A 15,113-nucleotide genomic window follows, 5' to 3' on the forward strand; every position below is an offset into this window, starting at 1 on the left:
AATGGAAATGAATTATTTAAATGCATAGAAAGTTCTCTGGCGCAGATGGGAAGCCAGTGAAGACTGAGATGAAAAAAGGGAGAGAAACGAAAAAGTTTGTCAAAAAGATAGCTCGTGTCTACCGAGAGGGAGTAGTTTCGTGAGTAGTAAAGTTGTTGGTGACAAAAATAGCAGAGTGCGGGCAATACTGAACAAATATACCTGTTCAGTAGTTCAAAGGTGAATTAATCCTGTTGATTCTTAAGTGGCTCAAATAGTTGTGAGACTGAGGCGTAGAAAGAATTACTAAGCATGTGATACAAAGAAGCCTGTCAAATAGTAAAGCACTGAATGGAGTAGGTAGGAGCGGTAATATGTGACAGCTGTAAACATCAGATTAGAGTCAGTAAAGTAAACTGAAGTTAAACTGCAGCCACTGCTAAATAATGGTGATCCTCCTGATTATTGACATTACATTTACATTTAGAAATGCTTGAAATAGAAATAAATTTCATTATTATTAAAATGTTCTAATCCACATAGAAAGAAAGGAAAACCTTCTCTCTTAGAGGTTTTCAAGAGCAGATTACAAAAAACCCTGAGCAACTTGGTCTGACTTTAGAGCTGGCCCTGCCTTGAGTGGGGAGGTTGGACCAGAGACCTCCTGTGTCCCTTAGAATCTGAATCTCCCTATGATTCTCTGAAAATAAAATATGCATACAGCACTGACCCTGCAAATCTTTCCCACGTTAATCTCCTGTTGATTTCTTGTGGGTTAAATATGCAGGTTAATTACAGAAAACTAGCTTGCTTTTTGTTATGAGCATTGCAACTGTTCTCTGCTATGAAGTTTTCTGTATCTGTCAAGGAGAATAGACCACTGGAATAGAAGTGTTCAAAATGGAAATTCTTCCCTGTGGGACATTCCAGTAACTTTTGGTTTTGCTGAATCATAAACAATTTAAAGTATAATTAATGCAGGTGCAAAGACTATTAAAGATGCAATATATTTTTTTTCCTGTGGCTTTTTCTCCGTAGAATATAATATTAATTTCTTTTTCATCTGAATATATCACTTATTCTCTTGGAAGTGCCTCTGCTAAGTGTATTCTCTTTGGTGAAGTGTTGGCTGTCATGCAAATTGCACTTACAGTTTCCACAGGCCTGTCATCACTATGAAAGAAATGATATCTACCTTTTAAAAATTGTCCTTTACTTCAGTTCTGTCAGCTCTCCGCAGTGCCTGACGTTTTTGAGAAGCAGCCTGTCTTATCTTGCGCTGGAGGGGGAGAGCGTTTAAATACAGGAAAAGGCCGACATGACATGACATGACACTATTTGTGTTTCTTTTTTTCCTGTCCTTACTCTCTTCACTGTTCAACCCCCATGAAATATGTATGTAAGGTTAGACAATTTAAGAGATTATTGCACTAGGAAGGCAGCTAAATCGGGGGTTTTGGTCTATTCCCACAAGATTTATATGTAAACAGGAAAGAAACACATTAGTCTGAAGTGCAGTGTGGACCCTCTGGTGTATTAGAGCATGATATATAAATGCTTATAGGAACATATCTGTGGGAGATTTGTACTCTCTGGAGTACATTGCTTTCAAGACATCAGTTTGTCACTAACAGATTAATGAACCGTTTTAGAGAACTTCTTGGAATCAGCAGGCCAGAGAAACGAGGAGTAGCAGGAGCTGTGAAAGTGTTTAATGGAAACGAACTGCTGCTGGTGTCGCTTCGTATGCAGCTGGAGAACAGCATTAAAAATAACTGACAGATTACAGTTGCCTAAAACCATTTCCATTTGTGCTTCCACAGTGGGTGCTTTTGATAAGAAAGGAAGGGTATTTGGGTTTTCCACCTAACCTTTCACTTTTTTCAATAAAGAAAAAAGAGGCAAGAAAAACGGCACAGAAGTCTAGCATGATTAGCAGTAGGATTTATGTTTTGAAAATATTAATCCTAACAGACTCATTCTTTCCTTTGTAGTCATAAAATGAAAAGGAAAAAGTAACTTTCTAGACATTGCCATTCTGAAAACTTCTCTGTGTAGGTAGTATTTCCTCACATGGGGGAGCAGGATTCTGAGTTCTTTCAGAAGAAAAATAGAACAAAAATAAAATATGGGTATGTTATGCACAGTACAAGCTGTTTTTCTGCTGCAGATTTCTCTGAAGTAGCAGTGGCTCTTAGAAACAATTAGAAGCTAATGAAGTCAATTAGTCTAACTTTATTTCAGCTATAGAACACAGTAAAGGAAAGGTGATGTATCCTGTTGGTTTTACAAATTTGAGATGAACTCTAAATCCTGCAGGAAACATTTTATTTTTGAATTTTTTTTAAAAAAGCAAATCCCCCAACCCGAGATTTGTATGTGAACTTTGCTCACTCCCTTTCTCATGCGTGCCCCTTCCTTACGCAGACATGCTCTCTTTCAGCTCAGTATCCTCTCTGAGACTGCTGTTTAATTAAGATAAACATTAAAATTTGCTTTAAATTTTTTTTATTACATGTAACCTAGATAATTTAGTTTATAAACAGTATTTCAAATATAATAATAAGATAATTAAAACTGCCTTGATAAAAGTGAATAATTAAATCTATATCTTGCTAAAGGATACTCTAAGTTAGAATGTATAATGTGACAGTGTTTAGCGTCAAGTAGTGCTGAAGACAAATCATCTTGTAGATTAATATGATTTATCTGGATTATATTATCAAACACTTAGTTTACAGCAGCATTTGGAAAAGCAGCTCTGATTCTGTCTACTTTTCCAGTTCTGGTACAACAGGGTTGTTGACTACCCACATTATTAGTTAAATTTTGAAAAAATTATAGTATTGCTCAGATCACTTAGTAATTTCATGCTGAGGTGTCCTAAAATCTCATTCTGAATACTTTAGTCTGGAGGTGATATTTATTAATTGTATATCACTGATACTGCTGAAAGTATTGTCTAAGTATTAATTAACATTCGTACTTACTCCACCAGTTCTTTTCATGACGAACTGTTATACTTGAGGTAAAGTGATTTGAGACATTGTCTTTGGCCATCTCTCAATCAAAAGTGTATTTTCATATGAGATTTTATTTATCTTCACAGATCATATGTCACAAGCAACGCAAAAATTAATAGTATTTTCAACTGCATAGGACTTCACAGGAAAAAGTAATCTCAGAGGCCAGAAAGTATATCTGAATCAAAGTTAAATGTTTCATTATTCAGTGGCAGAGAGGGAATATGATGTAGATTGGACAAACACAGGGCAGCAGTAATACAATCCATATTTAATAAAACAGCAGAATAGATAAATAGCTTTAACGTATTTAAGAAAATGAAGAATATATATTATGTGCTTCGCTTGATGTGTCTGTTGTGGAATTTATCTTGCATAAAATTCTCCATTGCTTAGTGGGAAAACAGCTAGCTTTGTACCTGAAAGGAAATACCAGCAAAATAATCTGCTTGGTGAAAGCAAACTAAATATAGCAAAGTAAATTTCTCTTCCTATAAATATGGCCCAATGAAATATTCCTGTAGTGTTTTTTTCCCCCCCCCCCCCCTTCTCCCTAAAAGTACATCCTCAGGGCAGCTCAATTAAATGAGACCACAGAAGGGACAGATTTTGGGTAGAATACCATTTCTCAACAACGGTAATTGTACAAATCCTTTTTGAAGCTCATATAATCAAACCTTTCAGGCAATTCTCTTTATTTTTAACATTAAAGTTACACTTTTTCATTGAGACCATTTTATGGTTCTTTTTAACCTTTCTGGGCGAAAATAAAAGTTATGCATCATCACGGATAATGTAGAGATGGGAATGATACTATTGTTATGTTTTACATAGTATTGTAAGCACTTAGAGAATTCCCACTATTTCAACACTTAAAACAGCTCTGAGGTTCACTGTATCATCCTAAACCCTAAACATGCTACTGTGGTGGGTTTTTTTGTTTTTTTTGTTTTGTTTTTTGTTTTTTCTTTAGGACTGAAGCAGTAGTAATGACTGCTTTGCAAGGCAAACTGGGAATTTGCATGTGGTCTAGTTTGGACTCTAAGACATTCCTGGTATATTGAATTTTGGGAGTTAGGCCTTAGTGCTGAGAATGCTCTGCCTACAGCGCTTCAGGTTTTTGTTCTTGGGGCTGAAGTATTTTGAATTCCTGGTGATTATTAGCAGGTCAGAGAGAATGAACACCCTGGTATAAAAGGGTAAAGCTAGGAGATTTAAAATGTCAGCAGGTGTATCGCTGGCTGTGTGTTGAAGGAAATGGCTGTAACTGTTTATGTGAATTTAACATGCTTTGTAACTTGAGCAGCCAAATTCTCTAACAGCCTGCTCTTTTAGCAAACTATGAAGGATGGGAAGAAACAACCAGTTCTAGTAGTAGAACGCTGGGTGCATCTCCAACTGTTTTATTCTCACTGAAGGGTCTGTGTCTAGCGGACCGAAGGCTGCAGTTGGGACTTCAGGGGTTGCTGTACGGCCTGCTGAAGCAGAGAAGCAGGCAGAGCACAGGAATGGCCCTTTTGCCATTTCAGTCTACTTGTCTTGACAGAGATATGGAAAGATTTTTTTTTTTTTTTTTTTTAAATCAGCAGGGATATTTTTAAAAAAATTCACAGGAATATATCTTTCTTTCAATATTCTTCTTGTAAAAACAGTACTTTTGTCTTAAAAGTAAATATAATATCATAGGCTTTATATGAATTTCCTTCACTCATTTTATTATTAATTTTGTAAATTGCTCACAAGTCACTTAATGGTTCAGTACAGTATTAACTTGACAATTCTTTTGGTTTCTAAATATATTCTTAAGGATTGGTTTATGTATTGGCAGTGCAGGAAGCCGTAAAGGATCATGCGAAAGAAGTGCATGCCCAGATGTTATGACAGTTCAGTTCTGCACCTAAACACAACCTAGGTTCCCATGTTTTTATCCAGATTTAATCTTCCTACCAGTTACTTTATTTTTATCCTGGAAAAACACTTTAAAACTTTTTTTTTTTAATGCTTATTCATTGAAAGTATTAATAAGACCTGTGGGTTTCTAGGAAGCAGTTTCTGTTCTTTGCTTTTGATTGTTTCTTCTTCAAAGCAGTGGGTTGAGCCTGTGTACCTTTTTGCTCTTACTGAAGTCTCCAATAGATCTCCAGTTCTGCTCATTCGGTTTTACTTCCTTATGATTCATTTCTGCTCTTTTTAATATTAGTTTTCTTTACTCTTTTGCAATACTATTAATAATAGGATGTGGTAAGAGAAGCCTGATACTGCTAGCAATTCAGATATGATTTCTGTTTTAGGTACCTTTCAGAAGGGCTGCAGGATTGTACAATTTTGTAAGAAATCTATGAACACAGAGTTATTCTGTCTTCTCTGGAAATAGCTTGTGGTACATGAGTAAAAAATTGAAATCCAATGTAAATAAACTATTTAGGTATACTTCTTATGGCTTAAAACAATTTAGAATGCGTTGAAGACACTACTAAATAATATTAGCACATAACTTTGAGACAAAGATATTGTTTCTGTAATCTTTGTCTAGAGTGAACATAGTTTAGATTTATTTGTCTGTCTTTGCATTTGCATGGCTTATCTGAGAATCTTGCAGAACCTTTAAAAAGAGGAGTAGCTCCTTCCAACAGACAGAAAAGTCTGAAGGTATCGAGATACATGGCTCTGAGCTCATAGCAGATTATTTTGCAGTTTCACTCCAAATTCACTTTAATCAGTTTTCCTCATATTATCAAAAGACAACAAATCAGAGAGCTAAAAGACGTGCTGCATATGCTTTTTGATTGCAATGACATGCAGATTGCTAGCTCAGTAAAAGTGCAGTATCATGGTTCAGTCTGGGTGATTTGTCAGAGATGAAAATCAAGTGTCACAGTCTCTTGCTGAACTAATTGACATGACAAGAAACACAGTAGCCATAACTGCTTTATTTCATTGCAATGCATGAAATATAATGATGCTGCATAGCAGTGCAATATATAAATCATTGTGTAGAAACAATGTGAATGCTGGCAGTGTTAAAGAGACACAATTCACAGTCTTGTCACTGAGATGCTAAGCAGCCTCTCACTACAGATATCATATTATCAGTAGTAAGAAGTTTTATGTCTAGGAATCAAGCTCTGCTGACAGTTGGCTTTCAACGTGCAAGTCTGTTGCTTGATTCAGAAAATATTGTGTTTTTCCAAGAACTATATTGCAGAAGATAAACAGCCCATGTTTGATTAGTTGTGAAATGAGACTTTCTGGTAAATAATTCTTGGATGGTTATTGCGGAATAAAAGATGAGCTTATATGTTGGGATTTCTTTCTTTTTGGAAAAATCATAGACTTCAGATCATACAATTCCCATCCTACCAGCTAGGTTTTATGAGACACAATTATTAGAGGTTTTTTGTGGACTTGAAGCCAACTTGAGATAGACCATAAGAGTTCAACTTGAACTCTGCACAGGGTTCTTGATGTTGGCTGAGCGTTCATTGTGGTTTATTTCTGAAGTGAACATCCACAGAATGTGAAAACTACTTTTGTGAAAGGGCATATACCAGAATTTATTTTGACATTTCCTTGGTATCACCTATTCTTAAAAAGCCATTCTTTCAACAAAGTAGCTCCTTCTGTTTTTATGTAGGTCATTTTGTGGTCTCTCCAGTGTTAATAGAGCACACTTTCCATGTTCATTTTGTTAACATCAGTATGAGATAGGTAGTTATGAATGAAACATATTCTAATGGTTGGTTTTAAAGGAAATGAGTATGGAAAGGATTTTCAGTGACCAGCACTCAGGAAAAGACATCACTTTTGAAATAAATCCATTGAAGCTTCTATAGCTTGAAGTGCTTTGTTTTGGGTTTTCTGCACAATTTGAGTAGCGAAATATGCTGTTTGCTTCCCAGTGTAGGAACTGTATTCTTCATTGGTAATTTCATTTGAGTCTGAGGTGGGAGCAGAATTGTAATTGATTCTTTTCTTAGGTATATAACTTTTAATATATTAAAATATATTTTTCAGCATGTATATATTTCTAAAACTTAAGTACCACTTATGTAAATATATGTCATCAATAGGCATCTTTTTAAGTGTACATAGTAAAATATAGCATTCAGGCAAAATCTTCAGCTTCAAGCTAGGTATTTGCCTTTTAAAAATGCTTAAAATACTCTATACTGAAAAGTGTAGTAAAGCATGTTTTTACATGTTAGGGATAATCAGCAAAGCTATGAGAAGTAAGCCTAAGCCAAAGCACAAAGGAGTTCTCCATTTGTTACTAATGAGTAGAAATAAATAGGTTATTCAACTCCCTGCTGCTGTATGTTGCATTCATAATACACAGAAAGTTCCTTATACTAAAATCAAGACATTTAAGAGGAGAAAAATAAATATTTCCAAAGTGTTTGAGCAGCTGTGCTATATACAAGAGCTAGCATACATTTTTAAGTGATGCAGTGAATCAGTCCTGTTTTGTTTAATATAGAAGAAAAAGGGCTACATTTTAAATGTTATTATGCTCAAATTGGAATATCCTCATGCTTTGAAAAAAATTATTTCTGGCTCCATCTTTTGCATTAGACTTGCACTGTCATTGTGAGCATTCATGAAGTTTAATGCACTTTCTGCCTTAGTTCTTTTTCAACTGTAGAAAGCAGGCCAGCAGTATACAGTTCACAGTTATTGGCCCATGAATGGGTCTAGCTAAGGCCTGTGTTCTAATATTTTAACTAATAATAGATGTGAAAACATGTAAATCTGTTTTGGTTTAAGAAAACTTTTAGCGGCGAGTGTTAATGCGATGAGAGATTATAGGTATGAGTGTCAGTTTTTAGACTGCTTTTTCCAGCTCAGTGTCTTCCTTTGGATCACATTTCTGTATTTTAATAGAAGCACATGCTCCTCCACTCTCCTGGAGCCTAAAAAGGCTGGGTTTTACTTGCTAGTAACTTTGCCCATACTAGGAAAATTTTGTGCCATGTATTTCAAGACTTCAGGATAACTGATGAATGTGTCCCTTTATTTACATTTGTGAAGTGTTTCTCTGCATGGGTGTCTTGTAAATCATCCATGCATCCATAATTTCTGCCTGGGTGATGGTATACACAGACATAGTGAGCACAAGGTTTGGTTTCATGTTTCATTCAGCTCATTGTAATTACTGCCTTGTGCCAGACTCTTCAAATGAATTGGCTTCTGTTTCATCTCCTTATTTATACGGAGCACCTAGCAGTCTCATCCTGTGAATTTAGCAGACTGGGATGCTCCGTCTTACCAAGCAGCATCATCCTTTCCTAACCACTTCAGTTCCTCCATTTCTTCACAGCCTTTTGTGTGCCTGTCTCGCTAAAGAGATAAGATATTTGCGTTTGTTTTGATGACCGTCCTTAGAATAGAGGGAAATTCCCATATTTAATGCAAGATTAACAGACTTTTACTCTTTGCAGTATTGCTTCTAGGTAAGCATGTCCTCAGTCTCAAAGTGTAAAGTGCCTTGGGATTACATCATTGACATTTGTAACTGTGTTGTCGTCTTTTTGAACTCCTGTTTCATTTGGGATTTTGAAAACAGATGTCTCCCTCCTCATTAAGGAATGAACTGCAGTTTGAGTAATAAGTTTTCCTTCGTTTGTAGCTAATAACTTACACTCTGAGATATGTAGCTTGGAACAGCTTTAAAAAAGATGAACAGTTTGAAAGGGTAGTGAGATCTTTCTGAAAACTGTTCTTTTAAGGTGTGCTATTTTGACCATCCAAAACTGCGGTCTCATCTGAAAACGGGTCATTTGATGACAAATGGTTTTAGCTGGAAGAGCAGGCCTGTTTCTGGAACACAGTGTATTTGACTCAACTCCGGCACGGTGACTTGGCTTTTCTTTCAGCTGTACCAGAGCTCCAGACTTATGTAATTCTTTTTTTAGGCACTGAACCACACATATTTGGGTTTTTCTTCCTCTTCCCCTTCCTCTTCTCCCCTTATACTGAGGTATAAAGAGGGAAGTATGTTCTATATGCACATGCTGTATATTAATACATGCAGATTATACTTTAGGAATGAAATGCAATATCTCAAGGACAATAGTGGAGCAATTGCTATGGCTCATCTAGTTTATGCTGTGAAATGTTATTATAATGAAGACTAATACATTTTCTTACTGGCAACGTGCGACTGGGTAGCTGGTTATGAAGTAAATACTGCAGCACAAGAGCAAGATATGTAGAATGGGGCTTTCTTCATATGTAGATGGGATGCTTTTGAGAACAGAATCTAACCCTGGTTCTGGAAAAAAAATATTCAGGACATTAAAACTTAATACTTAACAAGTAAATATATTTGGTAGTAAAATAATTGAAAAACTCCTTTGTATTTGCCAACTTGCAGCCGTGCATTTCTGTTCATGTTTGTGGCATCCCGGCGAAGCAGAGTACAGATCTGGTGTACGTGCTTCCATTAGCAACCACAGCGTAGGACCAAGGTCTTAGTGAGCAAAGTTTATTAACCTTCAACCACAGCAAATGTGAAGAAGACTGAAGGGGCAGCATCACTGTTCTGTTTTGTGTTGAAAAGGACAAAATGCCATAACTGCTCTCAACTGGAACATGCTTCTCCCAGCTTTACTGAAAAAAATGAAGAAGCATTTTGAAGCTCATGCATATGGGCTTTTCTGGGGAAAGATGTATAAAAACTGAGAGTGTTTCCGCAGAGGGAAATACACGTCTCTGTAGAAAAACAGGTTATACTGGTTCATCTCAGAGCACAATGTTTTGCAGGAGAGGCAGAGTCGTTTCGTGTCCAGGTGCTGCGTCATTGCCTAGAGGACTCTGCTGGAGGAAACAGCCATTCCTGTTCGGTTTTCGGAGGGCCTCCCTGATGCATGTTTTTAAGGGTGGACCATTGACGTGTTGAAGTAAATAATTACACTGCACTAATTTATGTATAGTTTCTGTAATAAAGAAAGGAAAAACATGGTTGTTTAGTAACTCAGATGTTGGCGATAAAGGTGAGGATAACTGATTTTGATTTCCTTTTCATTTGCCATTGACTTTGGCCTGCATACACTCAGCTCAGCTTGTAGGCGTGCAGAGGTGAGGACTGATTGCCCTACACTCTGTAAAACCAGTGGAGGCAGAGATGTGTCTCCAGGGCTTGAAGTTGGGTATGATGAATCTTTTTGTGTAACACTAGGAAAAAAAAAAAAAGTCTCTATTTTTCCCATGCACAAAGGGAGGTAACTTTTTCATGTAGCTTTTGTGAGATTTAGCGTTTATCAAGTGCTTTGCTGTCCTGTGAAGAGAGGATGTTTAGAAATTTGAATTTTTCTTTTTAAATTGCAGTGAGTTCTTACAAGGGTGTTTTGAAAAAGTAGGCAGCAAAATTGTAACCAGAAAAAGATTTTTACTTTTGTGTTTTCTGAGAAATTATTTGTGACTGTTCTGTATAGAATTCATGTGCCAAGAATTTAATTTTTTTTAAATGAAAATGCTCGTAAAATACAGTTGTTGCAAACACCTTTGAAGTGTTTCAGTTGGAAAATTAACATGTTTCTTTGCCAACTGTAATAAAATTATGTATTTTCAATAGTTGTGTCTTTTCTTCTTTACAGTATTCTAAAGAAATTAAGAAATACAAAGGAACTAATGAAAACTAGTATTGCAGTTTATGAAATAAATTGTTCATATTTTGCATGCTTCTCTCTGTATCTAATGCTAGATATTAGTTTGTGAGACAGTCACCATAGTCAGTTATTTGGTCACAGGTGGGATTTCATGTTTCCAAGCGTCTTAGACTGATGCATAGATGTTGACTTTTTTACTGTAAGAACATACTTTATACATGTAATAACAGCTGAAACCTGAAGCTGTTTCATAATCAAAGCAGCTTTTATTGACTGACAGCAATTTTTAAGTTTACAGTTATCACTAATGAAGATCACGTTAAATATGATTTCTCAACTGAAACACTGAGCCTTGTGTATGATTTTGTATAAAAACAAAACAAAAAGTAAAACAAAATAGTGGTTTTAGATTACTCTTTAAATATTCCTTCAATATTGTTTTATAGCCCTTGAAAAGTTGTCATCAGATATGCAACTGTACTGTATATTATTTGCAGAGTTGGTTAAAGGTTTAATATAGACTAATATATGATGAACATTCTACCTCTTTTTAACAGATCTTAATAATAATTTAAGTATATTGTCTACTAAAGCACCCAAAGATCAAAACATCTTCAAAGTACTGTTTGTTAATGGCCTACATTAACACACAGAAAGCCTGTATTCTCCTAATACTGCAGATATCTACTCAAATGCTTAATTGTGCACTCTGAATTGTCCCATTGAAGTAACCAGAGTTACTTCATCTGTAAAATTAAGCATAAGACTAAGACTGTGTAGCGCAGGAACCTAGGAGACTTCCCACTGATTGCAGTGCCCAGGGGAAAGCTAACAGACTCTTCAGAGATTTTCATTTAGAAAAGTATTTAAATGGATAGCTGCAGTTTTGGAGATACAAGGCCTGATCCAGAGCTGTTGCCTGCCATATAAAACACTACTGAATTCAGCGGAGACCATGCAATAAAACTCCAATCTGTGAATTTTGCTGTTTCCTGGAACTCACAGGCTTACGAAGTACTATACAAATTGCAGACTGTTAAGCATCTATGTGTATCTTTCCTAGTTTTTTAAATACTGAAATGAGAACAGCTGAGCCATTTACAGAACATCAATACCCCATCTGGTTTGTATTCTAATTTCTGATATTGAGTATATGCAAGTTCAGTATACAAATACTGGGCGGGGGGCGGGGGACGACACTACTCACGGAAATTCTAAACTGAAATGTTTGCTGTTAAGAACAGTTGCAATGGATAAGTATGTTTTTGCATTTTTCTCATATGTATACTGTCTGTTTCAATGCAAACAATTTTTTTGTTTTTATAATCACAGGACTATACCTTGACAATGTACTTTCAGCAAGCGTGGAGAGATAAGAGGCTGTCGTATAATGTAATACCTCTAAATCTTACTCTGGACAATAGAGTAGCAGATCAGCTATGGGTTCCTGATACCTATTTTCTGAATGACAAGAAGTCATTTGTACATGGTGTCACTGTGAAGAACAGAATGATCCGTTTGCATCCAGATGGGACAGTCCTTTATGGACTCAGGTCAGTATGAAACATTTCTAACTCTTCTGTCAATTATTTTCAGTCTTTCAATCATGGCTTCAGTTAAAACCTATTCTTTGCTTTTTCTTTTCTTTTCCTTTCTTTTCTTCTTTTCCTTTTATTGCTATTCATCCTAACTGATGATATGCCAGAAACGATTTCAACTTAAGTATTTTAAGAACGGATAAAGATTTTTTTTAATAGATTGTCAGAGATAAATTGCCATTTTTAGTGCAAAGTTATTTGTTTCAAGAACAGATAAAACTATAAATACTTTTTAAAATACACACTCTGGATTAAAAGTCATTTTTAGAACTGCTTTCTTAAGGGAATTGAAATAAGAAATATTTAGTGAAGATTAGAGGGGGAGGAAAAAAGGAAAACATGTATGACAGCTGAATTGATTTTTTTTAATTGCTATTTTTTTAATAAATAATTTTTTGTTGAACCTCAGATTGGTTTGTATGTTATGCTGATAAAAAATCAGTTTTCCGATTTTTCACTAAGAGGAGATTTGATTTGAAATGTTTTTTCAGCCTAATGTTGTCATTATGTATGACCACAGGTAGAGAGGTGGTAAAATATACATTTTTTTTTAGTGACTGGACAAATCAACAGAAGAACCTCACTTTTGAGAATGCTTGAAAAGTAGGGGGGAAATGTCTGTTTGGCAGTCTTCATAGACAAAAATTCCTGTGAAAGGTGATTTAATTGCATTCCTGCAAAAAATGAATTAACATGCTGTGAGAAGGTAACAAAATAGAAAGCATCAGCTGAGTTAAGAAAAAAATGGAAGAAAAAGTACTGTATAACTTTATTCTAATTTAGAACATCTGATATTTTCGTATTGAACAAAATATACAATAATAATTTTAGGGAATACTACTTAAAACATATTTTCAATTTTCAGTGGGATTTTTCTACTGTTTGCCTATAACTATTGTGTGAAGCAGTATGCAATTTAACTTGGTTGCTTTCTACTCTGATCTGAAGGAGAGTAGTGTGTGCTTATTTATTTAGTCATGTCACTTGAACAAACATGCACTGTAAAGTTCATATCTAATTATGATCATCTATTACTAATTAGTAGTCTTGAAAATGTTGGATGCCTTTAGTTTCTTATTGCACGCACATCTTGCTATGAAACTTGCAGGTGTTTCTAGAAATCTTATTAATACTATGAACCACTTAGATCAGTGAGATACCTGAACAAACCTAACTAATCTTCATATATTTTAATATGACTCAAGCTTAACATTTTTGGCGTTCTACTTAATTGTCGTGTGCTGACCTGAAAGTCTCCAGGGTGATGAAGTTCAGCCACACGCGTATGCCAGAAGAGGTGCCTTTCCCAGGACAGTAGAGGCTTCCAGCCCTTAGATGGAAAATCCCTTCTCCTTGCGACTGGAAGACACCAGACCACGCGGCTAGAGACAGGCTCCAGCTGCCTGCTGTCTAGATGACAGCAGGACCGCTGGACCATTTTTAAAATGAACTTAGTCCTTAGCCTCAGTTAGTGTTAGTGTAGCTTCCTTGTCTTGGATAGAGCTAGCCCTCATTTTTATTGAGCATATAGTAAATCAATTTTAATATCTTTTATGATGTGATAAAGAAAAATCATGTATGGTTTTTAACTTGAAGCTCTTTATTTAATGTAATTAGATAGAATGTTACTAATACTTTGAATTTTTCTTTCTCTCCCAAAGTAAATCTTTAAAAAACTACAATCATGTCATCCATAATGTTTCTAGAATAACTGTATTTATTATTCCAGTTGTAGAACTGATGCACAGCCCGAAGTGAAGGTGTGCTAGAAACATTTTTTTTCTGGTTCGAGAGTTTTGAATGGGGAAGTGGCAACCTCGTATATTTAGCAATCTAATATTTATGATTATTGATATATTTGTGATTATCAATTCTTACATTCCTTTTAAGATTCTGCTTGGTGCCTTTTGGGTGCTCTCTTTGCCCTGTGAGCTGTTAAAAGATGCATGAAGGTCAAGGATCGTGCCTTCATTCCCTTGTTGTGTTGGCATGAATTGTAGACTGAGGGCTGTAGCAAGGTGACCGTCACCCCGTATCTTCCCATATCTATTGCAAAGATGAGGGGGCTGCGACTGTGGTTGGTGCTGCTGCAGCTCTGTCCTCGGGGTAGAGCATGGCGGTGTTTCCCAGGGAGGGTGGTGTGGTCTGGTCTTGCCTCCATGTGACCAGAGCAGGAAGCTAACGAGATGAGGGTATGGCAAGAAAGGGTCCAGCTTTCATCCATACAATATTCACAGTCTGCTTTGTCTTCTAGGGTAAGAGTGAGTAAGTAGCTTCTAATCCTGGGAAGTCTGTCAGGTTAAAGTTATCAGCTCTAGCAATAAAGCAATGATTGTTCCTCTGTCATGAAATGAGGACTTAGTGAAGTCAGTTTAATAATAAAAATCTTTATTTTGGTCATTGTCCCTTTTGCTGTACTAAAACCTGTGGGGTTGGTTCCTGAGGTTGTGTGCTGCTTTTGAAAAGATATACTTAAGGAATGGACATGGGAGCCAGGTCTTCGTATAGCTTGCTGCTTCTCATATGAATTTGCATATGTGTGTGTGTGCACGCACACACACACACACACACACACACACACATGCTTTTTTTTTTGAAGGAAACATAATTCTTTATTCTTCAAGTAAAAAAAAAAAAGAAAAGGAAAAAAGTTACAGGTTTTTAGGGGCTTTTCTGTAGCTTTTGTGATGTCTTCAGATTAGAATAAAAATGAAAACCTTCAAAGGCACAATAGGTAGTGGGTCTGGATGAACAATTTTTTCTTTGGTCTCAATTATTTGGAAAAGTAAGTCTGAGAGAAATCTTGACTGCATCTGTGTACATGTGTGATTATATTTTGTGTGTATATTTTGTGTGTATACATACATGTATACAAAAAGAACACAATGTTAAACTGTTAGGGTAAG

General features: G+C 35.9%; 1 protein-coding gene across 3 annotated transcripts in view; it reads left to right on the forward strand.

The window, feature by feature from the left end:
- Positions 1 to 15,113, forward strand: part of GABRB2 (gamma-aminobutyric acid type A receptor subunit beta2) — a 179,693-nt gene that overhangs the window by 53,512 nt on the left and 111,068 nt on the right. For all 3 annotated transcript variants that reach the window (XM_026117557.2, XM_026117542.2, XM_064520854.1), the window contains one exon: positions 11,942 to 12,162. In XM_026117557.2, the coding sequence (XP_025973342.1) occupies positions 11,942 to 12,162 (221 nt within the window). The remainder of the gene's footprint in view (positions 1 to 11,941; positions 12,163 to 15,113) is intronic.

This window comes from Dromaius novaehollandiae, chromosome 15 (assembly GCF_036370855.1).
Source record: "Dromaius novaehollandiae isolate bDroNov1 chromosome 15, bDroNov1.hap1, whole genome shotgun sequence".
NCBI classification, from domain to species: Eukaryota; Metazoa; Chordata; class Aves; order Casuariiformes; family Dromaiidae; genus Dromaius; species Dromaius novaehollandiae.